Genomic DNA, 16,430 nt, shown 5'->3' with positions numbered 1-16,430 from the left:
AGTCCAATGTAAACAGATACGTGAATTCTCGGGGAAAAAATTATGACTATATACGATTATATATGATTATATAAAATCGTATATAAATTTTGCCCATGTATGTGATTACAAATATGATCATATATGTTCGTACAAAAAAAAATGATGTTATGTCACTTGATTAAACGTCGATATCATGCGCTGTCCGAAGCACAAGTAGCCAGAAGCATTTATTTCGATTATATTTGCATATTATTTGTAAATTTGTAACAGTATTTTTTCGTTACTATGTATATGTCGTAAATATATATATATATATTACATATATATTAGGGGGACCGGAAAGTAACGTCGTTTCTGCGCATGTCGATATTCGTTTGTCATTTATCAGCTCATTGTGTACTTCAAAGTCGTGCCAAAGATATTTTAATGTTAGAATGACTTGTTTACTTGTAAATAATTAAATCTTAAGTTTTTTTTTGCAATTTATGGTGAAATGGCCAGCCAAATACCAGAAGAGGTACATATCCGGCATTGTATGCTTTTTGAGTTTCGCAAGGATAGTAACGCAACAGTTGCTACCAAAAACATTTGCAATGTTTATCCAAGTGCATTAGACATTTGTAAATTCCAAAGATGATTTTCTAAGTTCAAATTCGGTAATTTTGATTTTCCCTACTTGTACCGATTAGGAAGAGCAACAACTTTAGACAATGACATGTTAAGGGCGGAAGTGGAAGCAAATCCGTGTCAGACAATCGAGGAACTGTGAAACACTCTTAACCAACCTTGGTCGACTATCCAAGGACATTTGCAACAGATTGGTAAAGTAAGCAGAGCAAGTGTTTGGGTCCCGCATAATCTGTCCGAAAAAAACAAAACTAACCGATTCACCATATGCAACTTATTGCTTCAACGGTGCAATACAGAAGCGTTTTCTGATCGCTTGATCAATGGAGACGAAAAATGGGTCCTGTATGATAATCCAAAACGCAAAAGGCAGTAGCTCTCTCCGAATAAATCGCCACAAAATACTGCTAAGCCAGGTTTACATCCCAAAGAGGCGCTTTTATGTGCTTGATGGAGTATTCGCGGAATCGTTCATTTTGAAATGCTGAAACCTGGACAAAATGTGAATTCAGACCTTTATTGTGAACAATTGGATTGAGTAAATCAATTTTTAATTGAAAAGTGTTCAGCGATTGTCAACAGAAAAGGCGTTATTCTGCAACATGATAATGCAAGACCGCACTGCGAACCCTAGAAAAAATTAATGAATTGGGGTGGGAGGTACTGCCTCACCCACCATACTCGCCCGATATTTCACCATCGGATTTCCATTTATTCCGATCGCTACAACACTTTCTACGTGACAAAAAATTTGAAAATTTAGATGATATCCAAAATGCCCTCCCCAGATATTTTGCTCAAAATCCAATTGAATCTTATCGATCTGGCATTGAAAATTTGCATATTAGATGGCAAAAGGTTGTTGATAACGAGAGTGATTACATCATTGTTTAAAAATTAAAACTTGTTAAAAATTTATCTGTTTGAATTTAATGTGAAAAAACGACATTACTTTCTGGTAAATAAATATATATATATATATATATATATTTATTTATTTATTTATTTATTTATTTATTTATTTATATACAGCGGAACGGAATCGTGTTGCAATAATATTAGTCGAGGCGGTGGCTTATTCGTTTGTATACACACTCCCACGACTCACTTCGGATACCATCCGTCATTTCTTAAGTCACGGCCGACGTTATTTATCATCCTTTACAGTAGACACGCTGCAGGTGAGTCGTTCCCTTCTTTCTTTCGTTTCGACGGTCTCTCTTAATGCAGCGTCTCGCGTCGCGCGATAGTTATTTGCAGCATCCGGCTTGATCGTCAGCTCCCCTCTATCTCTCGAAGAAAATAACATCGCGCCGAGATATTTTACACCCAACGAAAATCTTCTCTCGCCGCTTTCCTCAACTTCTTCTTCTTCTTCCTCCCTCCTTCCAGCCCCTCCCCTGATCTGATATTTTTTCCTTGTCCTAAAGCGTCTAAATCACCATCGCCCAGCGGAGATATCGCCGCGCCAATATTTATCTCCATCCCTGTGGTCGTCTTATCCAGCAGAAACGGGGCTTCCACGTCTCACCATTAATTCCGACCGAATAGTACAATTATCTTCGTCTCCGGTGTGAAAATGAAGAAGTGAAAAAATCACGCTGATCTTTAACTATCCGCCGTTACGCCCCTCGCTGTACCGCCCTGCTTTTCCTTGCCGTTTGTCGGCGAACGATGGTAAATAAGACGGAGTAAATCTCGGAGAAGTTACGCACGACGCTCTCACGACGAACCCTTAGCACTCTGGCGCCTTTAAAGGGATCAGCTTTTGACATAATTCTATGTTAATGCGTGCAATAAGACGCGAACGTGCAAAATGAAGCGCTGCGTCGCGTACATTTCGCATTGTTTAAGGGGGAAGCCGAAGTCGATGATGAACTTAACGAGAGTCGGTAACGCCGACGACGATGCTGATCGAAATGTTACGTTACAGTCTGCATCAACAGTTTGTATCGAAAACGTGACGGGCAAACTTCGGTTTTGGAAACCGTCGCGTCGAAAACTTCGGAACTATATCTTTCTTTCTCGCGTGCGTATTTTTACATACTTTCACGATGCAAAGGCACTTATAATTCCGCGCAGTCAATGGGACGTAAACTATTACATGGGAAAAGAAATCGATATTTTGCAGTCAACGTTTCTAAGTATGACGTTCCCTCAAGAGATCGCATCTTCGAGAAAATCCTGGTCTAATCTCGGACCGGGCATTATCCGTCCTTTGTATTTGGCAGCTCGCTCCTTCCGCAGCTTCGGAAATGGAATATTTATTATTCCCGAATACGCGTCTCTCCCCTCGTCTCATCTCCGGGGACAGTTACAGATAAGAGCTGCGTGACGACGTTAATGTGATGCAATCAACGTTGAAGCCGGAAACCCAAAAGGGGGTTCGAGAATCGGTTTTAATCGCGATAACGCTGAATTTAAGGACAACGATGAACGAGGACAGTATTCCGTGTTCTTTCCTCCTCTTCTTCCTCTCTTTCTCTCTTATTTGAGAAAAAGAGAGAGAGAGAGAGAGAGAGTCGTGTCTCGTTCTCTTGCGAGACGTCGAGAACAGGCAACAATCACATTACATGTTCTGGATAGATTACTTCGCGCGAAGGAGCTCTTACTGCCGCGATGATTGGTTGGAGAATCTTTTCGCGAACGTGTCACACTCTGCTCCGTTTATGCATCGAGCGCACGCTGAATTATTAAGAGCGTGCCCCGTCGTCCGTCGCTTAAAGAATCTCGTGCACTCAAGCGAGCCCGCACAAGCCACGTGCACTCGAGTAAAAGAGCACTTCGCGATACGCTTATTAATGCCAGACGGGGGACGAAGACACGAGGCGTTCGCGCCTCGGAGAGGGCATGAAACATATTGCACCGGAGAGAGGGGTGTGAGATAAATCTGCCGGCTTGATGCGCGAGCTCGAGTACAAATACAAGGTTATTCGGCAAGAAACTCGATAGAAGTGGTATCCCGTATCTTCGTATCGTTCGGGGTGGATCTTCAAAGCAGTTTCGTTGCCCCTGAAAAACCTTTCCGGTTTCTCACGACGAGACGTGTCGCTTCGCACACGCGATAATAACGCGTGCGCGCTGATTCCGCGATACGTTGCTACCGCTTCGCAATTAATACCGGGGATCGATCGCACGTCATCGTCCACAGAGGTATATACAGTTTCAGGATATATATATGTAGTTACAATTATTGAAACTACCACCAGTGCGGCTGTACATGCGTACAATGTAGCGGCGAAAATTGCTGGAGTGACTGACCGAACATCAAAACGGACGCTCGTTTCGGGCGTCGACGAGCCGGTGTTGCGATGAATCCGGGGAGAATCTTTCCCCGCTCTCTCGGCGAGCCATCGAACAAATGTTGGCGGAATCTAAATACGATACTCGACTCGGGAGCGAAGTTATATTCTAAAGCCCTTCTTTCACGTCTCACCGATTTCAATTCCCCCGCTTTGTCGGCGTCAACGATTCCGGCGCGGCACGGTTGACAGAAGCCAAATGGAAGTCGCGGGGGTTGTAAAGGGAGATAAGCCATTCATCCGCTTTCGCGAGCCTTTGAGGGATATAAACGCGCGAAAATATATTAACGCGAATTTTCGCGCGATTCACTTTCTTTTCTTTTTTTCTTTCCTTTTTTTTTATAAACGCTCGCCCTCGTTAAGAGAGGCTCCCGAGGGGGGAATCGGAAAATCCCGGACGTGTCGATTTTTCTCCGCGCCTTACGTTCTCGTCGAATAAACTACGGTGAGGTAAATATTGTAACAAAATCACGAGTCGTACGAGAGAACGCGACCGGTGGAAAGCGTTGCACCGTGTACCTTTCTCGCGTGAGAAACAACCGTAACAGTGGCCGATATATCACAATCCTGCGGGATACGCGGAGAACGCGATGTATCGCGGGGAAAATTGAAAATGTGTTACGTTCGAGGGGAGTCCAGCTTAATTTCTCGCTGTGGAAGCCACACTGTCCGCGTGCACCCGCGATAAGAAAGAAATTTTTAATCAAATGAAAAACACGATTTCGAAGCATAATTCTTGTAATACAAAATATCAGACATGAAACGGCCCTTGCTTGGTTTAATCAGAGAGAGGGCACGAAAAATAAGTTAGATGACATTTCAACGCAGGTTTCATCGAATTTTTATCAAACTCATTTCTTTAAAAATCTCCATCCAGGCTCTGATTAACTGTTAAACTTTTCCTGTTACTTTTAAATGCAATAAATTTGCAATCTTTTCATCATTTTTTCAACATCTCCACTTGTAATATATCCTTAAGAGCCGGAGCACAAATCTCCGAGTGCCATTAAATATTAATATTGTCCGTAGGTAGATATAATTTTTCACATCCTTACGAAACTCGAGTTCCTCGCGGTGTTCTAACAGTGAACAAATGACGCGTAATCGGGCGCACCGAAACGCAATTAAAACGCTAAGCGAAAGTATTCGTCATCGTGAAACTCTCGATACGCGCGCACGATCAGTCTCAATTACAGCCGAATTCCGCATCAAAGGGAGAGAAGCACACACGCCTGCGACTCAGTCCGCTGCCGAATCGATCTCGTAATTACCTCGTCATCGGCATAATCTACATTTTCGCTGGCGACCACCGGTTCTCACCGTTAATGCTACCGCGGGTTATCGTAAATTGGCCCGGGCTTGAAAGTGTGCACAGCGGTCGCGGATTTCGCCACTTGGGAACTTCTACTGTCGCGAATACGGTGGCGATGCAGTTTGAGGAGCAGATTAAAACCGACCCCGGGGCTTTGGCGCATCAACCGCCCCAGAATGCCTCGGCCTTTTGCCTCTTGCACGTTTCGCGCGAGAGAAACGCAATATATACAATGTGTACATATATATGCGTTTGGCTACGAAGCTTACACAACGTGTAATCCTGTATGACGTGAATGCAATTACAGGTCCTATTACTGTCCACTTTCGCCGCAGTATCTTGTGGTTGGGTAATTTTGAAAAAGACGGAGACTAGAGTCCTGTTTGTAAATATAAATAAACAGAGAGAAGCGCAGAAGGGGAAGAAAATCTGTTTCTCAGTGGCCGTTTTAAGGGGGAAGTCTACTGTAAAATTTTCAAAAAATCAATTTTTTGTTTATTGGCTTAAAAAATACTTCGAACCCTCTAAAATAAGGTACATTAGGTGTAATAGCCGGCTAAATTTTTCTTCATTGAAATTTCGACCTTTTACCGAAGCGCTCCGAAACGCGTACCTGCGGCAAATTCCTATCTGTTCGGCGGGTACAGCGTAGTGACTTGCAATTCAATTTCTAACATTTCTAATACTTCAAGTCGATCAACAGATGTCACTAGGTATATTTTATAGTCAGTTAGAAGCGATTTCAACAGTAAGGACGCCGGTAGTGCGTAATTTTAAGGGCCAGTGTGTCGAACAGCTGTGATCGTTTCGGCGTTTCCCGCGTGGCTAACGTATAGTTTTTATACTTTTATCAAAATGAAGCCTGCTTCTTTCGACCGAAAGGGTTCACGCGAAACTCCCGGACGACCTTCACGACGTAGGAAAAGACCGCCGCCACCAAATCGCCATACAATGGAGAATGAAACGGAATCGACAAGTTCTTCCGCGAAAAAATTAAGAACGAAATCGGTGGAAGTGGAAATTAATAATGGCTATGGATACCGTTTGATTAAATTTTTATTCTTGTTTCAAACGCTGAGTGAAATGATCATGTGCAAAACGTGCGGTGGAAATGTGACTTTTTCGGAAAGTAGTATCCGTGGACTTGGATTCAACTTAGTCGTTAAATGCAGTAATTGTGAATCTCACTACATAAACTCCTGCCCATTTATAAACAATGCTTACGAAATCAACAGGCGCATCGTTTTTGCAATGAGAATCATTGGTGTCGGTTACGAAGGTATACGAAAGTTTTGCGGTATAATGGATCTCCCGAAAATCTTCAATAAAAAAGTTTATTATGATATCGTCGATAGTGTTCATACTGCATCGCAAGCCGTTGCCAATTTATTGTTTTGTGCTGCTGCTGCCGAAGAAAAAAATGTGACGGAAAGTGTCGAAAATGCTGACAAACCAACAAGAGGATTAACTGTTTCTGGCGACGGAACTTGGCGTAAGCGGGGTTATTCATCGTTGCCAGGCGTAACGACTTTGATCGGACATTATACAGGAAAAGTCCTCGATCTCCTAGTAAAATGCACGTATTGTAAGCAGTGCGAGTACTGGAAGACACACGCTGACGACTTCGATGAATGAATGGAAACACACAAAAATGAATACACTGCGAATCACGTTGGTAGCGCCGGAAAAATGGAGGTGGACGCGGCTAAAGAAATGTTCATGAGATCGGAGAAATTACACGGCGTGAAATATACCTCCTATGTCGGTGACGGCGATTGTAAAACTTTCAAAAGGATAACAGAATGTAAACCTTACGGCGAAAATTGTATTGTCGAAAAAAAAGAATGCGTTGGCTATGTCCAGAAAAGAATAGGAGCACGACTGAGAAAACTAAAAAAAGATACTAAAGGACTGGGTGGCAAAGGAAAATTCATAGTAAAACTAATAGATGAACTTAGTGTTTATTACGGGTTAGCCATCCGAAGGAATAGATTCTATGCCGGATATGAAAAAGGCAATATGGGCTACGCTGAAACACAAAGCATCGACAAACGAGAAACTACAACATGAGGATTGTCCGCAGGGTGAAGACAGCTGGTGTACCTGGCAACAAGCCAAAGCTCAAGGTAATCTGTCCGATTATGAACACAAACCGGCTCTCTCTAGCGACGTGCTGAAGGCCATCACACCTATATACGAAGAGCTGAGCAACAAAAATTTGTTGACACGTTGTGTTAGAGGATATACACAGAACAGCAACGAGAGCCTGAATGCGATGATCTGGTCATTAGCTCCGAAACAAACATTCAGCGGCGCAAAAACCGTCGATATTGCGTCGTATTGTGCTGCGAGCATTTTCAATGAAGGCTACTCCAGTATCCTCAAAATGATGGACGTTATGAACATCAAAATTGGACCAAACGCCTTCAATTTATGCAACACCGTGGACGAGCGCAGAATATCACAAGCAAATGAACGGTCGTTCGACGCTTCAAAAGAAGAAAGAATCGAAAGAAGAACGGCGCGATCGGCACTCGAAGAGGATTTCCTTGAAGAAGAAGGTGTACTATATGAAGCAGGAATGGGCGATTAATGGTAAGAAGCTTAAAAATGATTTTTTCATTGAAAAAACTAATGCCGAAACTTTAAACGCGTTTTTCTCGAAACTAAGTTTTTCAATACGGTGTACACGATATCTCGAGTTTTAATGAATGAATCGACTTGAAATTTTAACCACATATTCTCTGGAATAGTGTCTCTCGTCTGGCGGAGCATTTTTTTGATATCGTTTTTTGTGTAATTGTTATAAACAATAATAACATCAAATTTGGGCAAAAAAATAGAAAAAAATTTCAAGAATTTTTTTTTCGGCGCCAAAATTTTTTATCGACAAAATCCTCCGTCAGACGAGAGTCAATACTATGTAGATGATAACCATATTTTGTTTTTTGTTTCAGATCACCCAGACGTGAGATTTCATGTACACCGTTTGGGCACCTAAAAAAAACGGACCTGCACTTGAAGGAGTGCCACGACGGCAATTTTGAATATTTCGACTTGAAAATTTTTTTACAAATACTTGAATATATAATAAAGATGACGGTTTAATTTAATTTAATGTACGAGTCATATTTCGTTAGAAAAAAAATCCGGAAAATCGGCCTGTTTTTTCCCTGTCACAGTAAACTTCCCCCTTAAACCACACGATCTAGGCGCCATTTTCTTCGTCCACCACGACTAGGAGCATGGGATATATCGCAATATTTTTTGTTATACACTTTTAGCAGAGGAAAAGTACCGAGCTCGCGCACAAGTATAACGTCGTCGCGCATTCCACCGTCCGGCGATTGCAACAATGTCGAATTACAGCAACGACTGCAGCAACGTGTTTGATTACACTCGTACTTACGTGTCGTTGGAACGTGAGTCTTGTCAATATCGCATTCGTGCGCACTACAGGCTTAGATATAACTAGAGACGCGATATTCAACAGCATTGATTCCGATTGGCTGTTTGAATCACACATGACTAGGCCATTTTTTTCTTAAGCTACGATGAAGACCGGTATTCACAGTCAAATCTTATGTTTCAGGCCGTCTTAAGTTCATCTTCGGATGCTTCCTAGCCAATGAAATGAACCGTACAACATCTGAAGATAAATTTTAAGATCGATCTTAAATATGAAATCCTTCAAAATAGGATTTTAGAACTTAAAAACAAAATAGTAAATCTCGGTGCTTTTCCTCTGCATTTAGTACGTCGTGACTCGACAAAATCCTTTTTCGATGTGCGGCATATAACGAGTAGCTACGAATGACGTTGGGGGGAGGGGGGTGTTCTTACTTAAATATTGAAGCTAGTATAAACAACAGGTAACAAATATTGAAGTAAGAGTCTTAACTGCTGAAGTTAATCCCTCGCAAACCGGCCTTTCTTCCTTCTCTCATTTCCTTGCTTGTTTGCCCCAAGGCAGCACCGTGCGAGGAAGATGGCGAACCTCTGATAGGCCGGATTCAGCTGCACTTCCCTACTTATTATATCTAGGGATCCAGAAAGAAGAGGAGAAAGGGGAACCCGAGGGATGCGAGAAATTTCCGTCGTGCTCTCGAGCGGTCCGGCAAGAAATCACGTTTCTAGGGGGATGCGTGCCTCTCCTGTTTCCTCTCAATGCGAGCGCGGTAGATGACGTTCTCTTTAACCTGGTCGCCGTGTTGATGTATCCGGCCGGCTTGTTCGCTCCCGGTTTTATCGCAGACGGCGGCAATATTTCCGCGATATACGCGACTCGCTAGTTCCCCCCTCCCCACCGCCCGTCCACCCAACCTGTTTCGTACCCCGCCGTCGGCGACCTTCTACGCAGCCAGTGGCTTTAGTCGCGGCGTTTTATCACCCTCATCTACCGGCCGAAGTTTTGCAATTAACGCCGTGACAGCCAGAGAATGTTAATTTGAGCGAGAATTACCGTCAGCCCGCTCGCGAAAGCCGTCTCTTCGTTCGCGACACCGACGCGCGATTACTTTTCCACCGGCGCGGCAAGACGCGTCAGGCTTGTACAATCCTCCCCTCCCCTCCCCCCTCTTGATTCCTTCTCCCGCGTTTTGCATCGCCCGGCGCACAATTGCGCGCCGGAGGAGAGAGAGAGAGAGAGAGAGAGAGAGAAGAGGAGCCAGTCTCGTAATTATCGGAAATCGACTTTAAAGTCGTCAAAACATATTTCTCCCTCTTTCTCTTGAATTTTTGTTCTTCCACCGACCTGTATTAGGGTGACTCGCGCGCGACGTCGGGTGTTAAGCGGACGGAATTTGCGTAATGCCCGCCTCATCCCCGTACCGTCATTCCGCCACGTGTTTCCCGGAAGCTCCCCTTTAATCGAGCCGGCGCAGTTTCGCCCCGCATTTTTGACAGTAGCGCCAGCACACGCGTCGACGTCGACATGATGTATTCTAAGCGACGAACAAGTGGGCTACGTATCATCGATTCCTCCGATGAGAATAAAATCCGCGCGTATGACGCTGGTGGTAGCGGCCGATATAAATCGAGCGCAAACCCCCGGAAATTGGTGAACGGAGCGAGTAAAATAGATCGTGCGGGCTCGATTTTATGGAAAATCCCGGCAGTCGCCAGCATTTGCTCGCCCTCTTAGCCGGATGCGAAACCGCGCGCTCGTTGGGCCGTTCTCTTCATGCGCGCCGCCGTAAATTTCAGCGCGCTGGCTGACGCGCGCGAGAAGGATCGACGTTCGAGCTTTTGCGTTCGTACCGAGTCGAATATTTTGACGCTACTTTAACGTTCTTTAAAGCACCGGTCCCCTGTCGTCGCGCTTGATGACGTGGGCGAGTAAAAGGGGGACGAAAATTCCGACGAGATACGCGGAAACCGAAAGATACGCCCGTGAAAATGATACCTGTGATCGGTCGATTAGATTTGTAAAATATTCCGAAAACTTGTCTCTTACTTTAACGATCAATAAGTAAATCCGCAAAATTAACGTGAAACTTACTTCTTTAGCCTATCCTTTCAGGGAAGCCTGGGGACACTTGATCCTTTGAAAGACTCGATCCCTGCAGAGAAGAATATTTCACTGCGAAGATAAACAGTTACTCAATCGATTTTTCTTCTTTTACGTAAAGATTATCTGGAATGAAGAATATTTCTTTGATAACAGTATAGAAGCAATGCAAATATGATTTATTTTATTTTTGAAATTATATTTTGTAACTTGTTTAATTGTATGAAATCGTTTGGTAAAGATCGACTGTGATTAGAGTGATTTTTCACTCTGCGAGTGAATTCCTCACCCCGAATCGTCGAGTAAATATTTCCACTTGAAACTGAAGAGCGAATCTGACATATTCCGCACCATCACAAATTCATTCTAATCGATTGAAACATCCGCTCGTATAGAGTCAGAATCCATTCTAAGCTTGAATGATACATACACTCCTGTGATTCCGAGCGGCAGTATTTTCACTGTCGCTTCTGTAAAAATATCGCCGCTTTTCACTTAGTTTAAGTAAATTTCGACTTGGTAAATGATGAGAAATGGAAGGGAGGTATCTTCGCAGACTCGAACGGTTTCTTCGTAAGAAACAAATTCGACGAGGCGAACGGCCACGAACCTCGATACCCGACGGATCGGTAAACATGCTTGACAAATTTCCGAGATAAACAAATGCCGCGTCGTAATTGCATCACCGTTGCAGAAGTTGCAGCGGACGTTTCTCGGCGGTAAGAAATATCTGTGTCACGCGACACCCCGAGAAGCGACAAGTCATCCGCGCCGCTACGCCCACTGATTAATTGTTCTACTACTCGCTTCGCGGCGGAAGGTCGCCTCGTTTTGTCGTTTATTCCCGGCGGTGATGTTGCAAGGATCAAGTTGCGCTTCAAGAAATTCACTTAGTTGCGAATAATTATTATATCTAATAGGTGTTTCGAGTTTTTTTCTCCACTGTCGCGACTAATTAACTGCGTTTCGACAGCGCCGCGATGTATTTTCCTCTCACGCGTGCGATACTGCACATTTTCGGACAGAGAATAATAATTTTCGCGTGCGTTTCGCCGCAAATTTCCCTCGATTTACAAACCGGAGTATTTACAAACGAGCGCAAAAAATCCAACCAGCCGGGTTTTAACAAACACGACGTGTGCTGTGTCCCGCCGTAGCAGAAAAAAATGTCGGAAAATCCGTCCCCGGACGGGAGACGCGAGTTGCGTAATCAAATCCATTTTCCGAAGTGCCTATTATCTGTATTCGATTAAACAGCAGATTGACGGTAATCTCGATGGCTGAGCGAAACGAGCGACGCGAAAGTGTCACGAAGCTCGGCGATTACACGGGCTTGTTAACGTTGCGTCGATTGACATGTCGCGTGTCGAAACGTATCGGCGCGAGTCTCTGAGATCGCCGCTCTGACGGTTTCCGGCTGGGACGGTTTTCGGCTGAAACGGCACTCGTCAACGGGGATAACGCGCCGTCCTCCACGCTTCCTAATCGGCGATCGCGAGGACAACTCGAAAACAAACGAAACCAATCAAACCGGATCCGTATTTCACGGGCGCCGCTCACCCGAAGCGTTTAAAAGCGGATCGGCCGGCATCGGGCGGTTGCATGCGATATGTGTGTTAAAAATAGTCGCAAAGGGGCCCGCGGGTTGCGGAGGATGAATAAGAAAAAAGGAAACATCACTGGATGCGTTTACCAGCGCGCATCGAATTTCCGTCAGGTATGCTGTATTACCTGATCGATAACGTCTCTGTCACACGGCCATTCGGGACGGCCACCACGCGCCGCAGACTGGAATTGTACACCGCATGTTCACGTCATAAAGCGGCGGGTACGAACCAATCCGAAACTTGGCGCGCGTCGCGGGGAGGAGAGGATGCGGAAATAGACGCGGTTTCACGGGATCCGATTGCCGAGCTGGACGAGAAAGAAAGATAAAAAAAAGGAACCCGGAACGCGACGCTGCCGGCCAAAGGAATGAATCACACGTTCCCCCTCCCCCCTCCCATTTACCGAGGTACAGGAAATAAAAGCGGAAATTGTAGTGGGTCGTTGAAATTCCGGTGCTGAAATCTGCGCAGTCCGAATTAGTCGAAGAACGTCCAATCACGTTCCCAGATCCCGGATGATGAATTCGTTTCATCGCGCCGGCCGAGGCGCAGAACAGACGCAAGACGTGCCAATCTCATTACGTGGGGGGAAATTTTGGCGGAGGGCTCTTCTCTACACGCAGAAAATCTCTCTCTCGAAGATATAAACGTTCGTAAACCGAATAAACGCCATAGCTATTTGCTGGAGATGTATGGACAATTAGTACTTTTAACAAATCTCTTTGCTGTTCAAACCAATTTTTTGCTGTCTAAATAAATTTTTTCCTTGCTGTCATGTTGACAAACATTTACCGTTCTGGGCAAAATTTGCTTTCTCCGTGTGCGTAACTCTCGAAGAACGTCGTGAAATTATTGTGGAGCAATGCGGGACAACGAGAATGGACGAAAAGGGGGGAACGGTGAGTGAAAAAGAGAAAGAGAGAGAGAGAGAGAAGTTCGTCGTATCTATTATTTTGGGTGAGGTAGCTTATGAAACTATGCGCGCAATCAATCGTATCGTTTGAGAAATATGCGGGCACACATTTCTCGATCTCGTTTTATTAAAGAAATACGTTTTATCGTGACGTGTTACGATTTCGTCAATCTTCTTCTCTCTCTCTCCCTCTCTCTCTTTCTTTCGCTTTTTGGCCGCAGCCAAGAGATAAAGGAACCGTAAGTTACGGGGCGATATCTCGGAAACGACTTGCCGTACTGCATCGTAAAACATAATGGGGGGCGCTCTTTTATTTCGACCAAGCATCGCGTTTTCATCGCCGGAGCAGCCTTGTAACAGGGAGTCCGCAGACTCGCCTTCTGAAAGATGCACGGAGCAAACTTTCATCGAGCCATTACTGTTAAATGATGTAAATGAGAGCGACTAAGTTTGATTTTCCGGGTGCGCTCGTGGAACCTCCGCAATTAATTACTCTCCTCTCGTCGTCGCCCTTGTCTCAGCTTCACGTTCTTGTATTTGCTCTCTCGGTGTGCACCAGCCCAGGCTGCACCGCGATATGTGGCAATTTCGTACTGATGTTACTTTAAGAATACGAATGGCTCGGTGGCTTCCTTCCACGATGAAAACGAGACTCTGCGATGGCCGTACGGATGGCTCGGAAATGAGAACGAAATTATTGTGCCGAATATCGGAAGCAGAATCGAATCAAACTCGTTATACGGTTTCGTATCCGAGACTCGACGTATGACGACAATGCAAGACTCGCCGCAATCGTGATGACGGAACCGTCTATCGTGATGCCTACAAGCAGCGGGATGTTACGAAAGGGATTCGTAACGTTCGCGCGATTAACTCCAGTTTGGCATATTTCGAGAGAAAACATATCTAAGAATAAAAAAAAAGTTTTTATTCGATGGGTACTGATAATATATTTATTTATACTAACATATATGTTTCTACATTGAAAACAATGGTTTAAAAGGAAAACGTACCTTTCTTTATATCCACATAACTTTTCTTTCCATATCCAGAAGTCAAATTGAACCAAGCAAAAAATTAATATATCACATTCGTGAATCTTGAATTATTATACGTATAAGCGTAGAATTATTTTTTCAAAGAACGGACAATTTTTTACTTCTTTCCGCGTAGAGTCAATACACTTCTTCTCTTATACCATAAATTGTCTATTTTGAAAATAATAATTGCGACAATATCTTTAAATTTATATTTTTTATACATTCAAAACTACAATATACATATACATACACTGGATAAGTACGTTTATAAATATTTAAATAAGAACATATCGAAAAAGTTATTGGATCTCACAGATTCAGATTACCAAACCAAGCAGTAAAATATAAGTGTGTCAACGAGGGATTAATATTCATTATGTAGCCTCGAAATGATCACAGCTGTCTAAAAGCGCGCGTAACTGATTATTATTTGTTACTAACTTCATTAAAATTATGATAACGTAAATCGTGATAAATGTGCACACGCGTTATACGCACAAATATACGCATCCAACGTACTTTTAAATGCGAGCTTTTGTCACGGGACAAGTTTTTTTACATATATGTGTATAAATTTTCTCAAATATCTTTATTAAGCAACGACACTCGAAGGACGAATGGCCTCTGATTCCTCGTTATAACGGATAATTGAATTTCTCCTTGTTTGGCCTGGTCCCCCCAGAGGATTATCGGCACAGATTCCAATAAGTTACTCGATCTTCGGGTTCACCTACTTTTCCCCAGAGTTCTTCCCTTTGCGTCAGACTGTTCGCATACCGATAATGACATTGAGCGTCATTTAATCGAACGACGGTAAATTGGACAAAATGCCGTGCTAGCTTATGGCTATTATTCTTTGTCGGATTCTTTCGGGGCGCACATAGTTTTCGTACAATTTCATCGCGGAAGATTATTCCCGATCCTGTTCTAATCTTAGAACAACTTAATTGTTCTTTAACCTCCTTACTACACCTAATCTACTACCACATCTAATGTCTCATAATTCTTTCGGAAAGGTTTCCGATAGAGAGACAAAAAAAAGATGGAAGACAATGTTGAAAAGTCAACGTGGTCTCGTTTATTATTTGAATGTGAAAGTTTGCAAGAAGAAAAGTTTGAATGTATTATTCCACCGATTTTACATTTTGTGTGTATTTTTAAAGATAATAAAAAACGATATAATAATTATTAATCTCTTGTACGTGCTCCTCGGCAGGAACGTCTTGCGATTTGCAAATCCCATCGCGTAATCCGCATGCGGAGGCTGCATGAAAATGCTGGACAGACTGGCTCTTAATGTACGAAAATCTGCATTACAAACAATGGATCGTTATCCCGTTTTTCGCACTGCGTTTATTTTCCGTTCGTTTTTGTGTTCTCATTCGGTGCAACCGCGGGCCGAAAAGTAGATCGTAGTTTTTACCGGGGCAAAATAAATATTGCACTCGCCAGCTGCAAACAGGCACCGATAATCAAGGGTTCTGCATCAAACAATTTCACTGCGGAACGATTGACACGAACATACACAGCGATCATTAACTTGCGCATTAAATATCGTGGTGCGATAAATATCATCATGACGGAGCTATCAGAAGGATTGTCATATATATTTTTACGGGATCTCTCTCTTCGTATATATTTCTGTAACCATAATTTCTTTTTCAAATGGAAAGTTTTCACTGACATTCCGTGTCGTGTAGCCAGATTTATCGCGACGGCTTATTGCTGCGGACTGACAGACTGATATTCGTACGGATGCTACTGGTAGAGCCATATTTTCGCGCAAATGCGATTGTTTAATGCATTAGAAGATTAATCGTCTGCAATGGTAACATTCCCCGTGTAACGAGTATCGCGCATCGCGGCCGCACCCGCCGGACATTCGACCGAATGAGGCGACATAGATCTCTCACCGGAGCGAGAAGATAAATAATCGTCTCGAAAATCTCGCAAAAATGCGTCGATTAAGCGCTCCTCGCCAGAGTATGATTTATCGCGCTCACGCGATTCGACTCGGCGCTGCTCCCGCGGAAAGGACGCGTGCATTCGCGCGCAACATCGGATAGAGAGAGAGAGAGAGAGAGAGGCGGACAATTTTGTCACTGTAACGGATAGCCGATACTCGCGCGCATCGTCGG

The 16,430-nt window shown here is 43.7% G+C and overlaps 1 protein-coding gene across 1 annotated transcript; it reads left to right on the top strand.

The window, feature by feature from the left end:
* The first annotated feature begins 7,204 nt into the window (after window positions 1-7,204).
* LOC106749935 lies at window positions 7,205-8,336 on the top strand. The gene is made up of 2 exons (XM_014629909.1): window positions 7,205-7,818; window positions 8,181-8,336. The coding sequence occupies exon 1, from the start codon at window positions 7,220-7,222 to the stop codon at window positions 7,814-7,816; it is 597 nt and encodes a 198-aa protein (XP_014485395.1). The 5' UTR covers window positions 7,205-7,219; the 3' UTR covers window positions 7,817-7,818; window positions 8,181-8,336.
* The last annotated feature ends 8,094 nt before the right edge of the window (window positions 8,337-16,430 follow it).

This window comes from Dinoponera quadriceps, unplaced genomic scaffold (assembly GCF_001313825.1).
Source record: "Dinoponera quadriceps isolate SergipeBrazil2010 unplaced genomic scaffold, ASM131382v1 scaffold4550, whole genome shotgun sequence".
Taxonomy (NCBI): domain Eukaryota; kingdom Metazoa; phylum Arthropoda; class Insecta; order Hymenoptera; family Formicidae; genus Dinoponera; species Dinoponera quadriceps.
This window is presented reverse-complemented; position numbering and strand designations above follow the sequence as displayed.